This window comes from Hippoglossus stenolepis, chromosome 22 (genome assembly GCF_022539355.2).
Source record: "Hippoglossus stenolepis isolate QCI-W04-F060 chromosome 22, HSTE1.2, whole genome shotgun sequence".
Taxonomy (NCBI): domain Eukaryota; kingdom Metazoa; phylum Chordata; class Actinopteri; order Pleuronectiformes; family Pleuronectidae; genus Hippoglossus; species Hippoglossus stenolepis.
Window position 1 is genome coordinate 9,800,723 of NC_061504.1, and position 19,618 is coordinate 9,820,340.

The following is a 19,618-nucleotide window of genomic DNA, read 5'->3' on the forward strand; positions in this document are numbered from 1 at the left end:
ATGCTTCCTAACCACTAAAACCCACAAGAATAGCTTCAAAATGACCATGAAATGCTATTAAATCAATATGTTTAGGTTTTTTATAGCTTCCCTTTCTCACAAACTTCCCGAAGGAGGAAAGATACGAAACTCATTACTTCACTCCGGAGGCCTGCACTGGCAAATCTCAACAATCAGAGGCTTCCCAGGTTTAACGTCAGCCAAAGAATTTGCTCCTAAAAAAAACACGTTTCTTTCCAAAACACAGACAGACACACTCACAATATTTAGACCAGGTGTTGCTGTCTTTGGGCTGAAAGAGATGTCATCTCATAAAAAAGGATTATTAAAGGATGGTATATGGGCCAAACTAAAAAGTCCAAGTAAATGTCAAATACATTTTTCTGAAAGATGGTTTTTGTCACTTAAGTTGTTATTTGATGCTATAATATCATGGATGACAGCTGAGACTGACTCACGATTGGTCGAACGTGTATATCGATCATTATTGGCAGACTCTGGCTCTAAATGACGTCATCGGCACAAGATGGCGGCGTTCATATCCTGGATATGTTTGCCTATATTTCTGGATAGTGGGAGGAAGTGGAGACGTGCCGTCCATCTTTGTTTACAGTTCATGGTTCAAACCACATGTTGCTCATCCATAAGATCCAGCAAATCTGTGCCGGAATCATTTATCAATTCCTGATAAGTTGACTACAAACAAACTTTGTTTAAGTTTTTTTGTTTTTTTTTAGTTAGACGCAGTTCAAAGATCAGCATTCGTTCCAAATGAGTCAACATATTCCTCAGAAACAGTGCTCAGTTGTTAGGGGCTTACACACATGGCTTCAGTTGACATACAGGCACCGCTGTCTGCCGCATATGGTTTTTGGAGTTTAAGCTGCAGGGGGAAATTCAAGCTGCAGGGGGCCCGACAGTCCGACAGTAGGACGGTGCCGAGGGGCCCCCACGTCTGCCCACTGACACATTGTGAAACAATGCCCTGGACTCTCCGCAGAGAATGACATCAGAGCCCCGGTTTCCCAAAAGCCCTATAAAAGATGAGTGATTTATGTTTTAGATAAAGTCCAGTGAACTTTGAAGACTTATGATGAAGTTTGATCCGACTCAGACGAGTTTGATAAAGTTTCATGTTTGGTGGAACTAATTAATACCATTACATGTCCTCTCATCTATTGTTATAAGAACCCATTCCATTTTAGAACACTCTATTAGGTAAAGATCTCACCAAGACTTTTATTCTAAGTGCACGGACGATTCAGTCTGAGCTTCTATAAAAGTTGGTTTCAAGGTTTTAAGAGACTTTAAACATCCATTTATAAACTGTCGACTGAAGCTTTGTCTGAAGGACAAAGTGGAGACGAGAAATTGTAGCAGCAGATTACGTGTATGGAAAAATAACTGTGTGTGTGTGTGTGTCGGTGTTAATTAGAGCATCTAAAACAGTCTCCCGACCTCCAGCCACACATGAAACCCAGAAACCTTGGAGGTGAAGGTGGAGGGGGGGTGGATGTTGGAAAATTACCCACGATCCCCCAAGGTTGCGTTTGTTGTGACTACAATACGGTAGTTAAAACAGAGATCTCGACAAGGCGCTGTGGGAGTACGGTAACTTTTTCCGAAAGTCTGGTCAATGCAGGCGATGGTGGGCAAACAAACACATACAGGACGTACACACACACACACACACACACACACACACACACACACACACACACACACACACACACACACACACACACACACACAGTCAAGAAAATTGTGGTAGCTCTGCCTACTTTTCCATAGTGTTTATAAAATCCATTGTAGCAGCAAAAACGACCCCTAGAATCTGTTATGATATGATTAATAGTTGCAATAACACACATGATAATAGCTGGATGAGTGAGTTGTATTGTTCTGTTGCCATCAACAATACTTTTGAATATTTTACATTGTTAGATTGTGGATATCTATTTTTGAATACTTGTTTTTTCTCACTGGCTCTCAGTAGAGCGCATACCTCCGACAACAGTCCCCTTAAATTCAAATTAAGCTGCACCAAATGTCACACACTCATAGATATCAGTTCCCTCAATATGCCTGTTTTTCCCCCATCAAGATTAATTTATGAAATCTAGGAAAATGTGAAAATAAGATCCCTGTATCGTCATCCAGATCCACACCAGAATTTAATGGGTTCCTCCCTAACACATTTCGTATCCTTCCTTTAAGTGTTGTTGTAATCCGTCCAGTAGTTTTAGTGTTTTCTTGGTTACAAACAAACACAATAACCAAGAAACATAAAAAAAAAACCTTGGCAGTAATTTGATTACACTATAAGGATATGGCACCATAAAAGCAAAGCAATTACTTTATTAATAGTTAAAACTACAATGAAAATATACAATCTACTTACCTATATATTGTAAACATATAGTTTTCAGTCCTGCTAACTGCCCTGGTGACGGATTTAACAGGCATCAACATCTGTTATAGATTACAGACCAAACTGTGAACTGTAGCAAAAAAACCTGTGGCTTGACGGGAAGACAAAGTGAAGCTTAGCTTTACTTCACATACAGATGGATGACAAAGTAACGGAAAAAACAGAAAACGTCTGCAGAAACAAGATGGCAATGGGCCAATCGGTGTCAGTCACCGAATGGTTTGATGAGAGTGAAAATGATGTAGAACACCGATGGGAATTTTTTGAAAGAGTGATGTTCATCGCTCCGATAGAGTTCAGACGCTTCATTGCCAAGGAGCACAAAGACAATGTGAAACTCCTAAACTGCTGGAAGGATTTCAACAAAACCTGGTTGAAAGATGTGCGTTACTTTAAATTCTGTTGCGGATCCAGATCAGGGAATGTAATCTAGGACTGTTTCTTTAACATTGCAAGATAGGGCTTTTTTTGACTGTTTTTCTTTTTTTCAATTTCCCAGAGGATGATTCATGGATTTTGATGGGAAAAAAAAGTAATCCGGCATATTTAAGGGAATGATAAGGGTGTTTACAATTTGGTGCAGCGTGATTCAATTCAAGGAAACCGTTGGACCTTGGTGGAGATATGTGATATACTGAGTTTCATTCTAGTTATACATACAGATGGGTGACAAATTAAAGGCAAAACTGTAAATTCTGTGGAGAATGTGTCGATCCGTAGGACGTGAGGAGTTCTATGCCTCTGCTCTTCTATTTTTAAATTTGCCCCCTGTCCTTTAGGCCTATAATCAGAAGATTTGATCAGTTTTCCTGAAGTGAAAAGATTCACCAATATCTGACAGATCAGGGGCATAATGTTTTTTTAATAAAGTAGCATATCCAGACTGCTGGAGAGGATTCAAGGTTAATTCTGAAACATTCCCAAAATGCACAAATGATTTGTTCAAATAAAAAATAATATAAAAAAGGTGTGGTAAACATTTGGTTGGTATCATTAACAGGCTTAATTAGAGGGTGAGTTTTTGAAATCAAGTGTCTGCTTTCCCCTTCATGTCCCACTCCTCTTCATAAAGGTTAAGTCTATGTGTGCAAACTGTAGACTGTTTATAAAGATAGATGACCCATCTCCACTTCCTCCCACTGTCCAGAGATGAAGCCAAAATATCCCCGATACGAACGTTGACATCTTGTAACTTTGAGTTTGTGTGATCTATACTGCAGCCAGCCACCAGGGGGTGATCAAGACGCTTTGGCTTCACTTTTGAGGAGCTAGCATGTCGTCCATCTTTATATACACAGCTAGAGGCAGTTTGCACATGTGTGTATTGTCTTTGATCAGTGTGTGTGTGTGTGTGTTTTGTGAATTTGTGCAGACAATAATTAGGTAACACTGACGACAGCCTTTGAAGCATGTGACTATTTGTGCAACAGCCTGTAAAACCCAAGGTAAATCAGGAACATACCTCAATGCAAAACAATGTCTGAAACCTTCTCCCACAATGCATCACTGACAAAGACTCAAGGCTGCAGGAGAGGGGGGGTTTAAAGCTGCTTCTCATCAATGCAGCATATTTAAGGAGTGACATCACGTCTGCGACACAGCAACCTAAAGGCATCTCTACCCCTGTCATACATATTATATGCTCACACATGTTGGCACGCACATATACATCGTTGAGATAACACACCCCTTGCAGCTGTTGCAGTGGGGGGGGAGTAATGCCCGGCTCCCAGAGTGCACTGTGGGAAAGAAGCTGACGGGAGAACAGCAGCGTTGCATCACCACCGTCAGTTTCACCTTGGATTCAGGTCAGTTTGAATCCACATTCATTCTCAGTGTGTTCAGCCAGATGGACCGTGACGCTGCTCTGCGTGGCCAATGGAAGTCAACAGTCATTTACAATTTAGCGCCATCTTCTGGCCCATCACTGCAAGCGTAGAAGGGATTTTGATTAAATAAGTGCACTTAAAAACAACTTATACAATATATCATTATTTTATTCTTTTGTTATTGTTAATTTGTTAAATACATCCCCTCGTATGTAGGACAGCTACAAGTACAGATCTGAATCATATGTTCAGTATTATTAATGGTTCTGTTCCTAAATCCTTGTGCTTTCAGATTACAGTGGTTCCTTCTCCTCCTGGTAGCTCTTAAATCTAAGAGGAGCTTTTCCTTGTTGATGTGGATTTATTTGATTCTTCCTGATTTAATGGCACCTATAAGGATTTTAAGTTTTTAGATTTAGTTATGTATTTTTATTTTTGTCTTGACATCTTAGGACCATTTTTACTTTGACATGTTATCCTATGGATTTTTTTGTCTATGCTAATCCATAAATAAAAATCAATCAATCAATCACTGTTATTTTTTGTTTCTTCAAACTTTAAGAAGGAAAAACTTGATCTAATCTATAACTACACTGTTTTATTGTGCAAGATTTCACTTGAAGTTTCTAGGGGAGGCCCTGTTGCGTCGTTGCTATGGTAACCACAACACTCCCTTCACCCAGCCGCAGAGGAATCAGTGCGTTGCTAACTTTAGCTTTAACACAGACTTCAGCTGGAATCACAGACTTTAGGTTTAGTTTAGTTGAAGTATTCTAAGTGTGTGGGAGCTGTAGGTTCACCAGACGAAGACACGGAGTGTGGAAGACGGGCACGGACTGAAAAGAAGTAAGACTTTTATTTTTATTTTAGAAACGTGTTTGTTTATGTAGCAAACATATCATGCAGCACTTTAAGCTAGCTAGCGTTATGGCTAGCTTGTGTGATTTTGTGTAAGTGTTTATTTCGCATAGGCTAATGTTTGAGCTGTTTGAGCTCATGTTTCATGCACGTGCGGAACTTTTAATGGGAAAATAGTGTTTTTGTGGCAGGAAAACGTCCAACAAGGGCTCCATCAGTCATTTGCATGTGAAGTTATTAAAAATTATAAACCAATTTTAGCTACTGCGAATATGACAGACAGTTGCAAGAGCTTTCATTTAAAAAATGCTGAATTATTTATGATTAATATGCCCCCAAAGTCAGTTAGGATTTACCCTGATTGAGTTCCTTCTCTACTCCTTCAAACTATAAGTACCATAATAATAGGAGTCCCATTTTAGTTTGTTCTTTTTTGTCATTCAAAACTAACTACAACACTGTTAAACTAACATGAATCATCCTCATACTGGTTTGGATCCTCTTTAGATTCTAGTAACAAAGCATTTTAAAAGCTCATTAGCATTACTGTCATTTCCCAGCTTATAGTGGAAGTGTTGTACAATCTAATTCTGCCTGTTCTCTGTGTTTGTCAATGAAAAACTGAAAATGAATATTGCATATTGCTTCCTCCTGTTTCGGAACTGAATTGCTCTCTCTGCTCTTTCTCTCTAATCAGATCCCAATCTGTGCATAAATTGGTGGGTCTAGTGAGTCTATCTGAGCAGCAGGGCAGTAGAGGGGAAGTGGAGGTGAAAGAAGAGGAGGAGGAGGAGGAGGAGGAGGAGGAAGAGAAGAGAATGGAGGAGGACATCCCTCTATTGGCCCTTGCACCTGATGCTTCGCTCCCAGAGGAGCAGCCCTCTGTCAGTACTGATGTTCCTGATAGTCCTGCCTTCCATTTCCTGGATGAGGTAAGACTCCTGAATGTTGTTAAAATGATTATGGAGGTTTTAAATGGAACACAGGCATCGGATTAGATGACTGCAGCGATGGCATTTAATCTAATTACTTAAATCAGATAAGAAAATATTATAAATGCTTTCAAAAGATTATAAAGTCTGTTGGAGATCTAATGCATCTTTTTACAAACGACCCATGCTAATGTAATTCACAATTTTGACAAAAGAAAACTACTGTACGTGGATTTACAATGTTCACCTTAAAACAAACTGTTTTTTGTAATGTTTAAACAAAAGAGAATACTTAGAATTTGATGTGATTGCGGGAGTTGAGCGCTTTTATTAAATTGATCATCGCATACAGTGTACAGACATTAACTGAACCAGCCCACATTTGTATCTTATGTGAAGTTAGCATGAACTCGTTCTTTTGCCCTCATTGACCCATTTGTGAAGTGCATGCGGCACCTCGTCCCCCCCATAGTCACAGGCAGCCTTTATTCGTCCTGGATACAAGAAGCCAGACACTCCAGAGTTTCTCCTCATGCTAAACTTGTATACATGTTTGTATACGTTTATTGAAAGGTGATTTCAATACAGGAGATGCTTTGAAAGTAGGCAATAGGCGTCATTGTTATTTAAAACTGCAAATGTACACAACCTTGTAGGTGTGACTTTATTCATTTTTTGGATATAAAAAGTGCATTTTTTTTTTGGCATGACGGTTGAATATGAATGATAGAAAAGATCAATATTGTACAAAAACAAAGCTCCAAATACACACGTTATTTACGATGATGAATGGTCACAACAATGCACAGTCTTCAACACTGCTCCAATGTCAACATTCATTAGACTTTATGACCTATATTATAAAAGCTATCATAACCTCACAAAATAAAATAAATACTGTACACATCCTTAAACATCTCTTCTCCCCCATCCTTTCTCCCATTCACAGTGTGTATAAAATTGATTAAATGATGCTTTACACTTTTCTAACACTAGGCAGCAGTATTGTACAAGTGGTGATTCAGGGAGGATTTTTTTTTTTTTGGCTTTTCTTTTTTTAATACATGAAAACTGGTGAATGGCATCAAGAGATGTGCAGTAGTTCAATGCACCCAGAGCAATGGGTGGAAAAACAATTACATTTTTTCCCCCTCTTGCAGCAGTGTCCTGCTCCGTGGCTGTTGTCGAGCACAATTTACTTAAACATCCATCATGCAGAACGAACTTGGGAATGACCCAATAGAAATTTATCTCAGGCTACATTTTTATACTGGGATGCTTTATATTGAATTGAATGGTGATACATTAGAGAAGTGTCCCAGTGTAATTAAATAAACGGCACAGAAGCTATTAACTTCTTCACTGCTGGTGTTTTTTTTATCTTTAACAGTTTGACTCTGACCCCAGCATGAATAATTTTGGAGCCACTCAAAACTGTATCATCAGCTCTCGTATACCTCACTCGAGTGGCTGCTGTTAATTATGAAACCATTTGGAGTGGAGAAAAAATGATAGCTCATTAGTTTTTACTATGACTGTGTGCTGCGCTGTGTCCGGGCCGGGGTTTTTATAGCTGGGGGAGGCGGCACAACATAACCTGGAAATGTCAGAGAAAAAAAGGTGAAAAATCTCTCACGGTAACCCTCCGTGTAATATCACAGCCCCTGTAGGAGGCTGCCCTTTACACTGTGTGGTTTTTTTTATTATTCCATTATCGTTAATAGTCCATTGTCCTTTTATGATTATGATTTTAATCCAGCCTTTGGTTCAAGGCCACACACACACACTCCAGTAGAAAATAAGTAATGGCACATTAAACATTTCTTTCACAATTATTTTTCTTATAACTGCATTCAAACTTCTATAGGGTTAAAGCGCTTATAGTCCTTTTTTTTCAGTGTACAAGTATGCATGTGTAAATGTGTGCCAATGCAGGACTATGCGCATGTGTATGAGTCTACTTGGTAATCCATTTTCTTTGTGTCTGTCCGTCTATCCGTCTGCAGGAATTCACTCGTTACCTGGTCCTCTTAAGGAGTGTAGTTCTTTGGCCGTATCATCATCTTGACGGTTTTGAAGGCCTGCCTGTAGTTGGTGGGGTAGTACTCCGTCGACATGTTGTGCCACGTCCCCCAGAAGATCCCGTTCCTCACCCCTTTGTAGCGCTTGTGGTAGTACTTCCCGTTGAGGTTGGCGGACATGCAGGCATCGAACCACCAGCCAGAGCTGTAGTAGGCGCCGCAGTTCCCGGAGGGGTACATGTCGTTGTCACGGTCGGGCGTGGAGAAGAACTTCTGGTCGTGGTTGAAGTGCTTGTTTAAGCTGATGGCGTTTCCAGCAGTCCCACTGAAACGACATGTTGATTTATCAGATGTTGTCATCCTCTAAATATTAAATCGCACATATAATTGGCACAAAATCTAATATTATACCTGTATCCACTGATGGACAGCCGGTAGCGAAGGAACTCATTGGCCACGTAGAACTGGTCGAACTTTGCGTATTCCCGCACTCCCTCAAAGTCTTCCAGCTCGATACGCAAAATCATATCTTTGGCTTTAGTCAGCAAGTGCATGAAGTCATTGCCCAACCAGAACTCGCCTCTGCAGGAGAGAAGAAGGTAGAGGAAGGAAGGAAGGGAAACAAAATAGAGGATAGGTTATAATGTGTATACAATTGATTAAAAGCTCAGTAGAGTCACTCAAACTGGGGCTGCACTATTAATCATAATTAAATCGTCATCTCGATTCACACCTATATGCAATCTAATTTCTAACTGACATCAATTCTGCTGCATTTTAGTTTGGGACATCAGCTGCATTAAAACAACTGTTACCTTTGCTCAAAGAACAAATGCACCTATGAGGGCGCGGCCACACATGCAAAGCGAATATCGTGGGTCAAAGTTCACCAAAGTTGAACTCCATACGAAGCCACGCTGCGGATTTGGTTTGCCACTGCAAGCAAATGTTTTTTCGCCTCCCAGTTTTCACTAATTGGAAGTGAACAGAAGGTGAAGGTAGGCCACTGGTGCATGCGGTGTGACTGTGCCTAATGCTACATTACCTTTGGTTTCTCCCTCAACCAATGACAATGTGACATTACCTCTGCATAATGCTGAGTAGCAGAAAACCAGCAGTGGAATAAAGTGAGTGAGAGAGAAAAGTGGTTTGTCTAAGATACAATCAAATGAATCCAGAAGACAACCCAGCTGATAATGGGAGAATCATGACTCTCATATTTGCCAGAATCATGCAGCCCTAACTCAAACTGAATTGGACCTTAATGGAGAGGAAAGGAAGCGATGCAAAGGGAAGTAGTGTGACAGTAAATGAAGGCTGTGAGGAGATGTTATTCTTTTAGTGGGAAGCATAACTACATCTATAGATGAGGTAACCATGTTTATCTCCCATACAAAACTCAATACTACAGTAAAAGAGAGAAAATAAGCTAAGTTATAGTGGAAGTACTGGATACAAACAAAATACAGAGTGAAAAGACTGGGAAATATGTCCAAATGTAAAGTTTTAATTTGAGTGATTTAACACAATCTTTTAACCCGTTAAATAACTTAATGTGGTGCACAGGTTTATTGATATGTGAAATGGTCGTGATGTGCGTTTGTTTTACTGGTGAGAATCAATCAGTGATGGTGAAAACAGGTGGAGAGCAGTCAGTGATAGTGAAAACAGGCGTGCATCATTGGGCTGTGAGACTGGGCACTCAAGTTTTGGAAGGAAGGGGAGAACTGTTCTGTATGAACTGTGTTTCGGTTAAAGTTGGTGCACTCATAGGTGCACGTGGTTGTCATATATATGTTAGAATAGTGAGCTGTTGCAGCGGAATCTGACATTAATGGTTTGTTTGTTCATTTGGATTCTCTGAAAGGTTTGTATCGGCCCAGCACGGCCCCTATGACTGCCTGAGGACATGGTAGCTTCTAGCCAGGAGAAGCTATAAGACCAGTCACTTGCAGTTGGAAGGTATTTGACAATGTGCTGTGGGGCAACTTGTCTGTCTTTAAAGCTCTTTATCAGAGTTTACAGAATTGTCATCTTATTCTATCCTCTAGTCTGAATCAAGGGGTTTAAGCAGTTCTTGTTTTGGGCTCAACAAATAAAATGTATCTTTCCCATCATGCTAAACATGACTTAAGACCGTAAAATAATGGACAACATGGTGGCTTCCCAAAGAGAAGCCTAAGCGTCTCCTGGCTGCAGTGTAGGTCATAAACTCTGGCTTCTCCATATTAGTACGCATCAAATACATTTTTCTCAAACATGGTTTCTGTCGTTACCTCCGCCAAGGAGCTTGTGTTTTCATCTGTGTTTGTTTTAGTCTGCAAGATTATGCAAAAGCTACTTAACGGATTTCCATGAAATTTTGTGGAGGGGTGGGGCATGAGCCAAGGAATAACAAATGCATTTTGTTTTCTCTTTAATAATGCGACAAGGCATTTTCTACATAATTCTGTTGATTTCTCAGAAAAAAATTCATAGATCTTCATGAAGAAAGGGGATATTTAGGGGACTACTACTTACGAGTGTGTGCAGATTGAAATAAACATCATCGAATCAATTTCATAAGTGGAGTTGTGTCACCCATCCATATGTATACATAAGACCTATCACATATTTCAGCAAAACCTAATGAATGAAGACCAATACCTGATTTTGCCGAAGCCCTTCTTATACTCGGCCCAGGTCTGGTTGAAGCTGACAGACCCATTGAGCCGTTGCTGTATCACAGTCCATCCACCGCCGTAGGACTCCATGTCGCAGTACACGTCAAACGTCCCGTTGCGGGGATCAGGGGTTACGCGATACACGCCGTTCTTCCTCGTCGCCAGCATGTTGTAATCTGAACAGTCCCGAGGGGCTAAGATGACTGCTGGGCGACAGGGAGAGAAGGAGAAAAGAGGAAGAGGAGAGGGTACATTTAATGGGATTTTTTTCACAGGACATTTGATAATGTTTTCACTTTGCTCTGGCATTTTTCTCTGCCCGTCGAAGAGACTTTGATAGAAACAGCCCCTGAGGCACAGAAAAGCCTGAAAAAGGAACAGGGAATGAGATGTCCTTTTTTTTTTTACTCCTAGACTGTTCCCCTTCACTTAACAAAACAATTGCTTGTGTGATTCAAACCAAATTTCAGCATGTTGTGAAGCATAAACGTTTGTATCACTGAATACTGTCTATCAGTATAGTCATTTCAGTCCATTCCTTTGCTTCTCAGCATGCTATCCCTCAGCCAACAATCATATTGAGGAGTCCAACATGAAAGAAAATAAGTGAAAGGGCAAGGTGCACTGTCGGAGGATAAAAGTCAGCAAACCTCACTTGTGCAGCACCACAGGTTCATTTCATAGAGCTCCACTACCTTCTGAGACCCCCTCCATTTCTTTGTATACCTTCCCCACTTATTCCTCTGCCTCTTGCTCCTGGGCCCCTGTGCTGCACTGCAGGCCACTGACCAAACCCAAAACCAAGGTCCAAAGGCCGCTGTCAGTTAGCATTTAGGGAACTGAAAGGAACAGACCTGTCAAAACGTGGGAAAGTGTAAAACTGGATTAGAGAGGCGTACCCCCTCCCTGCACATTCGGCACCTGCGGCCTAAATCATCCTGACACTGGGCAGGCAGCATGTGGACCCCTCCTGAGTTTGACTCTCCCCCCATTGCTGATACAGTTTTGTCAAACTGTTAAATCTGTTCAGGGGTTTAGTTGATTATAACCGCAAAGGGAAGGAGGCATACATGTACACAGAGGGCATCAGGTGTCCTGAGGTGTAGGGAGGAGACGTCTAGACCGAACAGTGCTTGTGGAGTGCAAGGCTAGACGTAAAAAGGTGTGTAGTCCACGGTTGCTTTCATTCTATAAGCGTCTCCTGTATTTCCCTGTCACATCACACAAAACACGTCAGGTGCAAAATGGCTGCAGATGGTAAATCACTCCATAAACAGAGCAGTCTGGGAGTTTGAAATATATCCTTGTCACGTTAACAGCTTTTTCTGCACTGTCAAAGTATTGACCTGCATATTCTGTGTCTCCTTCACTTTTAAGTATCTTGAAGTATCTCTACTTCATTCCTCCATGTCTATCGGACTGGGCTGCCAGTGTCCTGAGACAGGCAAGAGCCATCTCACTCACTCCCTCCCTCCCTCTGGCACTGGGCCTGACCTAAATAACTCCGATATCAGCCACTTACTGATGCCCAAATGACTGTTTGCTGATTGGCTGTTCGACTGTTAAGATGGCTGAGTCAAATTAGAGAGCTGATTGCTTTAAGTGCCTGCTAGCTCTCTCACTTCCTTAACTTCATACGTGTTGGCCTGTTCTCGCCAAAGGAGTGTTAACTTTTACATTAACACTCTGTTAATGTAAAAGTTATACAAAGTTAAAAAGCTCAAAGTGAGCTCCTCTGCCTTAAAGAAAACACTGCCCCTGAAATGCCCTGTCTGTAATCTGGCTGCTACTTCAGTCAGGAAGAAGAGGCAGACCCTGAGAAGCCACTTCTGGATTGTGACAATGGAGTTGGTTCTACCGACTCTGTAAGAAGAAGATCCAGTAGATGGCGGTAATGCACCTTGACGTTGGTTGCCACCCGCCAATAAGCTGAACAAGGAAGAAGAAGATGACCGATACTAACGCTTCTTTATAATATGATGCCCCACATTTGCATAATGCATGCCTAGTGGCTAGTCTTGCACGCCCCCTAACAAAGCCTGGGAACCCATTCAATTTCTAAATGTTTTGCTTTGGTCCATGAATTGAACGACTTGCTTGCTCAAAATGGTTTGCAACAGGCTACTAGGTGGGTTTTCTTTCGTTTGGTAGGTGTGTCCGAGGTTGCGCCGAATCAACGGAGACATGTATATGAACCTTGCCGTGATAAAAAGTGTCCGAATCATTCGGAAATGTTAGTAGCAGCTTTTTCAGACGGTCAAAGCAGAGACCGTAACTCCAAGCGTATTAAGTATTAAACACGTATTTAAGATTTCTTCCACAAGAACGCCAAGAATGGCCTTCTCAGCTGCCATAGTAACAAGTCTTATGTATCACAATCGAGTGTTCAACACACCACCATTTACATTAAAATACATTTTCTGTTTGCTTGAAGATAGAACAGAGGAATGATTGACACAAAGAAAGACAACTGCGTTATCAAGGAAGTTTGCCTTGTGACAACCAGCACTCGTGTGCGATCAGCACCTCTGATGGAAGGAAATGTGTGAGTAAGTGATAGTGTAATCTTTCCCCACAAACATATTTCAAATCTGATACTGCTGTCAGTTTTGATGCAGTGAAACTTTCATCAAAAAACAACACCCTTCCTCCTGGAAGTTGTGTCAACACATCGCAGCCGAGCAGTTCCTGACGATAGCCTTGTGTTCTCATTGTTTATAACTGAGTTAATGTAGCTGACAGTAACACGAATTGCTGTCCATTCACCTCAAGGCCCAGCAGTCTTGCGGGAGTGAGAGTGAAGATTAGTACTTGCAGCAGAGAGGGTGAAATGAATGCCCACAGCACTGAGAGCTGCGAGAGATAAAAGCTCCTTGACAAACGTATTATCAGTCCTGCTTGATGGTGAAATTGCAATCCCACGTCGGCCCGTGTTTTATACGTTACACGTTCCTCATCAGCTTTTTGTAATTTTTTTTTTTAGCTTGGAATAAAATGGTGTAGATAAGAGGATAAAAAGTTAGAAGAATGAATTTTTGGAGTGTCCTTGGATGCCTTTTACTGCACCCACTATGTGTAAATGTTTGGAGTTTAGCGCAGCTTAATGAGCTGTACCAGTGTGGCTGTTTTCGAAAATCCCCTGGCATGTGATTGGCTAACATTTGCTTGCCAATGATCCATCCCACCACAGCTCCCATCTAGACATACACACATCTGTCTCATATGACATCTAAAAATGTTAAATCTGTTACATGCCTGCCTTTCTTATCATAAAAACAGAATTTCATTAATTTGTTCTTTTGCAAATCTCTATTTAACAATTATCTTAACTATTCAGCTACAATTTGGCATCTGGGTAGTTTTGTTGATGAGTCAGGGAAACTATTTAGGCACGAATTGCTTCACCAAGCTCTTGAAATTTGCGATAAACAACATTGTTTCATTCACAGTGTGGCATTAATAGCGTAGAGGGGGTATATTTATTCAGCATCTGGTATTAGTTTTTCAAGATTAAGAAGTGAGCAAATTCACATTTGTGTGCTAAAGTGGGACTTAATCAGTATTTGTTCACAAAAAAGTTCAGTTTATATCAGTTTTTGTATTTAGGAAGAATCACTTGAGTAAAAATGCATTGTTTATACTCGTATTGTGAAACTACACGGGTCGTATCATTAGACTCTGTTTTATCCCTAGCGTATCAGCAGCTGTCTCTTGTCGACTTCTGTCGGAATCATTTCAGACATCATCAGGTATGATCTCCCTAAATTGTTCAAAGAATTTGCCGGCTCTTGAGCTTAACATGACAGATTGATGTACAAAGACAAGTGCCGCTGACCCTGCGCGCCATCCGTGACTAATGTTGGGAAAGCTGCCTGCCTTCTTGTGTTGTTGGCAAGAGATAATGAGAGTTAGTTGTTTTATGCAGGAATGAGCATTCAAGAGCATGACCTCCAGAGGGAGAGAGGTGGGGGAGAGGGAGACGAAAGGTACCGGGAAAAGGGGATTACAGAGAGAGGGAGACGGGGCAAGTTATGGTAAAAGAAGATAAAAAGAAAAATGGCATGTAACAGGAAAAGAAGCAGAAATGGGGAGATGCAGTTTAGGATAAAGGCAGGAAAAGTGCCATGAAATGAAGGAGAGTCTGAAGGAGAAAGAGGCAAGTTTGGTGGAGGGGGGGAAAAAAAAACACAGAAGTCCGAAAAGCTTGTATTCCCTTCACACCACTGTCCCTGCTAATCTACTTAGAAATAAGCTCACATCTGTTTCCACATAAAAAGCCCCAGTATGGTGTGACATTCACTCATGCAGTATAGGGATATTATTCAGTTTCTGTCTGAAAAGTGGCCTTCTGCTGCATTTCAGCCATGCTCTCATCCAAATAAGCTTTGACATCACTGTAAAGTGGATTGTCTGCGAAGCTTAGTTTGGGATCTGTGCTGTGAGGTTTTTGCACCATTGAGAGATTCCACTCCCTTTTTTAAGGTTTAATTTTTAAATCCCACGTTGTACCACTGGAGCCAAGTCTCTGTCTCCCTCTCTCTTCTCCCTTTGAGTTTCTCCATATGGAGACAAGTGAATGTCAAGGCACTTGACTCAATTACATAAGAGGTAATTTGAATTCTCTTTTTGACCCCAGCTCCCATATTGCTTCACTCTTGTCCAGCATGACCTCAACCTTAAACTATTTTGTTATTGTAATTTTTTTTGCTATGGCTGAAGTGAGTAGACAGGCTCTGCTGTCGTAGTGTTGCAGACATGGGAAACCTCACTCTCACTACAGTATTTTTTTAAGGTGCTGACATGGTTATACAAATCTCTGCAAAATATGTAATGCTATTGTTATCGGTAATGGAGAAGGCATGTTACAACACGTTTGTTGTTAAGAAGGTCATTGTCAACCTGGATGATTTCATTTTTCCATTTCCCAGAAAGACGGAGCTCGTTGGTTGAAGGTGACCGCCCAGAGTTGGGTTGTTTGTCACTGTGTCCCCTTAGGCATGATTGTACACACTCCATGGAAACCCAAACCGCTGGATGGTGTGTGACGGGGGTTTCATTACCATAACAACATCTGTGGTGCATTTGTGGGAATAGATTAGGAGAGAGAGAAAGCAGGTTGCTTGATCGTTCTCAGAGAGATTACAGAAAAATGCGTGAGAGGAGGAGCGTTGAGGCGTCTTTGAAATGGCAAAAGATAGAACAGAATAGAAAATAACACAATAGAACACGCAGAAAAGGGGGTGTTCAGAAAGTGAGAATATATAAATACCTGCGAAGATGGAAGAAACATTCAAAGGACAGGGTGGGATGGAATAGTAAAAGTAAACATTAGAAAAGAACGCTATGAAAGTGATCTTTTAAGAAAAGCAGGCTTACACTGAGGGGTATTATGCGAAGGACACCCGGTGGTGCAGGTGGAGCTGAGCGTGTTGATCTTCCCAGTGATGTTCTCCACCCGTCTGTCCACGATCTCCTGCACGTTGTCCATGTTGAGCAGGTTGATTCCCTCCATACGACCCTGCAGGGTCGAGATCTGGCTCCGGGCGTTGCGCAGGCTGGCTGACATCCTGTTCAGCTTCACCTGGGAAGGGGCCAGAGCGGAGGGGGGAGTGGGGGTAGTGGATTATTTCGGTGCACCGAATACAAAGCAGGTGGATTAAGCGATGTCACCAGTCTCCTCCCCATTGGTTTCATAGCAGCCAATTTGAATTTTCAGAACAGTAACAGAAACGAATCCGCGACGGCGTGATGGTTGGCCGTCTGCCAAATGTGGCTGCGAGAGTCAACAAGCTTACCAGACAAAGCAAAATTTACTGCCATTGGGTCGGCGTCTAAAGCTGAACCCCCGCCCTGTTTACAGTACCAGGAATTTTCCCTGGTGAACTGTTGCCAGGTAGGACTTCATGGATCCAGTTTCCCTTCCAGTTGGCTACATTTGAATGGGCATGTTTAGATGACTTTGTGTACACAGTGAGAACATTTTTTTTCTGTTTGATTAGATCAGTGTCACTGGAATCTCCACAAGGATGACAATGATACTGGCTTACGGGTAATTTGCTCTAAATAGAAATGTAAAGGAACTGGTGCAGTACCACTTTTGCACTTTTTGCACAGACAGTTCCACAGAATGTGTGCTGGTTTTTGAAGGATTTTACAGTTAAAACGACACCAAATTCGGTTTTCTCGTACTGTTTGACAGTTTTCAGAGTATCATAACTTGGATCAGGCTGACACAGCATCCACTTAACTTATAGTGACATAAGTAATGAGAATGTAACAGTTTTTGAAAAAAATATTTCTGAATATTGACCTGGTTTCCTCTTTGCACCGAACCAAGAACAGGCTTCATAACCCTGAATTATTTCATTTAAAACTGAGACTCAGCTGCCTCTTACCTGCATCTCCTGCATTGTGCTCGGGCTTGGTGTAATTTTCCCAAAAAGAGAACCTTGTCCCAGTCCAGCACCATCCACAGTAGCTCCAGGCACCACCCCATCTCCCCTCTCCTCTTGACTCGACACACCTAACACCTCCTGTCCCGTCAGGTCCAGTCTCACTTCTTCCCCAGCATCCTTCTTTCCTTGGTCAGCCTGCTGGTGTCCAAACGCCCCGCTGCCCCGTGCTCCGCGGCACTCCTGGCACCCGCTCCTCAGCTTGTTCACCACCTCCTTCAAGCTCTGCAGCTCCTTCATTGTCTTCTCCAGCAGCCTGAACTGCTTGGGCAGCTGGATGGTGAGAGGGGGCAAGGTGAGCTGGTATGGGCAGTCCTCGCCCTCCTCTGCCCCGGCTCCGGAGCTCCCGCACTGGCCAGAGGGTCTCAGCTTCATGGGGCAGGAGGTGGGGGTGCCGGATTCAGATCCCAAAGTGAAAGGTCCTTTCGCGTCCCATCTCTGGTGTGAGTTGACGGGGAGGTCCGCTGCCTGGCTGATGCACGGCACCACGGTTGCCGTGAGCAGGAGACTGGCACAAACGCAAAGCACAGTTGTCCTCATTTTTTTCTGCTTGAGATTTGTAAAGGAGAAATAAGTGTAAAGTGAAAGTGGCTGCAACTGCCTCTGATATAAACTCCAGCGAGTGCAAGTATGTCTCAAATAGTGTGTGTTTGCATGTGTGTGTGTGTGTGTGTGTGTGCAGATTATCTGTAGGTATGGAGTATGTGAATGTGTGTCCAGTATCCTATTGGTTTAAGAGTGTGTGTGTGTGTGTGTGTGTGTATAAGCGCAGCCTGCAGGAGGGAGAGAGAGCGCAGGGGAACTGCTGCTGCCTCAGATAGCTGTGTCATTAATATCAGGACGAGTGAGGGAGGGAGGGGGAGAGAGAGCGAGGGAGAGAGAGAGAGAGAGTGCTGAGTTTTGAGGGGATGGGAGGGGCGGCACTGTTGCGTAATGCAAAACACCATATCAGCAGCATTGTGGAAAAACCACGGAGATGAGGGGAGAGAGGGAGGCAGGTCCTCTGCCTGCAGTCGCTGCATGGTGCCGTCCTGCCTCGCGCTCCATTCAGGTCATTTCCCTGGAACAGTGAAATGACTCATTACGCAGGAACCATCCACATTCAGCTGAATCATGTTTGTTTTTTTTGTAGTTGGGCACAAAAGTTTAAATTCTTTGTTTTGACACAACTTCCGATCGTGAGGTCTCGTGGAAAACATCTATTTGACTCACCCTCACCAGTAAGAGTCCATGTCGAAATTAGAGTCAGGTGGACACAAATACTGTGGAATCCAGTTAGCCAGTCGCGCGTGTGTGTGTGTGTGTGTGTGTGTGTGTGTGTGTGTGTGTGTGTGTGTGTGTGTGTGTGTGTGTGTGTGTGTGTGTGTGTGTGTGTGTGTGTGTGTGTGTCACAATGATAGTTACAACCATGTAAGATGCTGTCATGAAAGTTAAACAGCCATAAGTATTTAGCACTTACTGTATGTAATAGTGTAGTAATGACAGTACATGCGTTAGTCTAGTGATGATGATGGAGTACACATGAAGTAATGGCTACCCAATACTTGTGTCATAATGTTGTAGGTGTCAGGGTTTATGAAGCAGTTGGACCCAGAAGCAGAGTATTAACAAAAAGCGTCCTTTTAATCGGTGAATGTCTTAACAGGAAAATAACCGCAAACGCAGGAACAACAAACACAAAAGTCAAAACTGAAAAAACAACTAAAAGCACAAAGGGGAAAACGCTGGAGGCTTACACAGGAAATGCAGAGGACGGGAGCTCAGGCATACAAAAGGCACAGGGGATCACGACAAACATGACAGGACATAACGACGACGATCCGACAAGGACAAAGGGGAGCACAGAGACTTGTATACACACACAGGGTAGGCAGGGGCAATTGGACACAGGTGGAACACATGAGGACTGGTGCAGACAATCACAGACAGGAAGTGAAGAAACAACACACACTAGGAACAGAAACTACAAAATAAAACAGGAAACAGAACACAGAGTGTGAAAACATGAAACACAGAAACAACTCATAAACAAACATAAACACAGGGATGTACAAGAAACATGAGGAGGTACTAATGAACTGAAAACACTTCTTCAAAAAGAGGTGGGAACTAAACACTGGAAAATACCAAACCATGACAGTAGGGTTGGGCAAATTATACCAATATCATTTTTATTAACGGCAAGATTACAAAAGTTTATCTTTAAACTTAAAAAATAATAATGTGACACTCAATGTAATAATTATTGATATTGACTGATGTGAAAATGTTCCCTTAATGGCCTAAAGTGTAGTAATGACTACCGAGTTCTCATGGGTCGAAGCATCATATTGACCAGTGAACAGTCTGGGGTGATCCCATCACAACAACAGCCTTCTGTGGATTATACCAGACTTGCTCAGGATGTTGCAAATTAAGCATAAGCTTCATCA

The 19,618-nt window shown here is 42.1% G+C and overlaps 2 protein-coding genes across 3 annotated transcripts in view; one reads left to right on the forward strand and one right to left on the reverse strand.

Moving 5' to 3' along the window:
• The first annotated feature begins 4,950 nt into the window (after window positions 1–4,950).
• ccdc146 (coiled-coil domain containing 146) overlaps window positions 4,951–19,618 on the forward strand; it is a 46,358-nt gene continuing 31,690 nt past the window's right edge. Inside the window, exons 1-2 of the mRNA XM_035147478.2 lie at window positions 4,951–5,106; window positions 5,848–6,050. Of these exons, the coding sequence (XP_035003369.2) occupies window position 5,106; window positions 5,848–6,050 (204 nt within the window). The 5' untranslated portion in view covers window positions 4,951–5,105. The remainder of the gene's footprint in view (window positions 5,107–5,847; window positions 6,051–19,618) is intronic.
• On the reverse strand, window positions 6,349–18,015 carry fgl2a (fibrinogen-like 2a). Of its 2 annotated transcripts, XM_035147480.2 has the most exons (6): window positions 17,130–18,015; window positions 16,111–16,315; window positions 10,718–10,937; window positions 8,483–8,653; window positions 8,072–8,396; window positions 6,349–7,647 (listed from the first exon to the last, which is right to left on the reverse strand). In XM_035147480.2, the coding sequence occupies exons 1-5, from the start codon at window positions 17,724–17,726 to the stop codon at window positions 8,081–8,083; spliced, it is 1,509 nt and encodes a 502-aa protein (XP_035003371.2). In that variant the 5' UTR covers window positions 17,727–18,015; the 3' UTR covers window positions 6,349–7,647; window positions 8,072–8,080. The 2 variants fall into 2 exon arrangements, with proteins under 2 accessions (XP_035003371.2, XP_035003370.2); XM_035147479.2 differs by having other exon boundaries at window positions 6,349–8,396; window positions 17,130–18,014.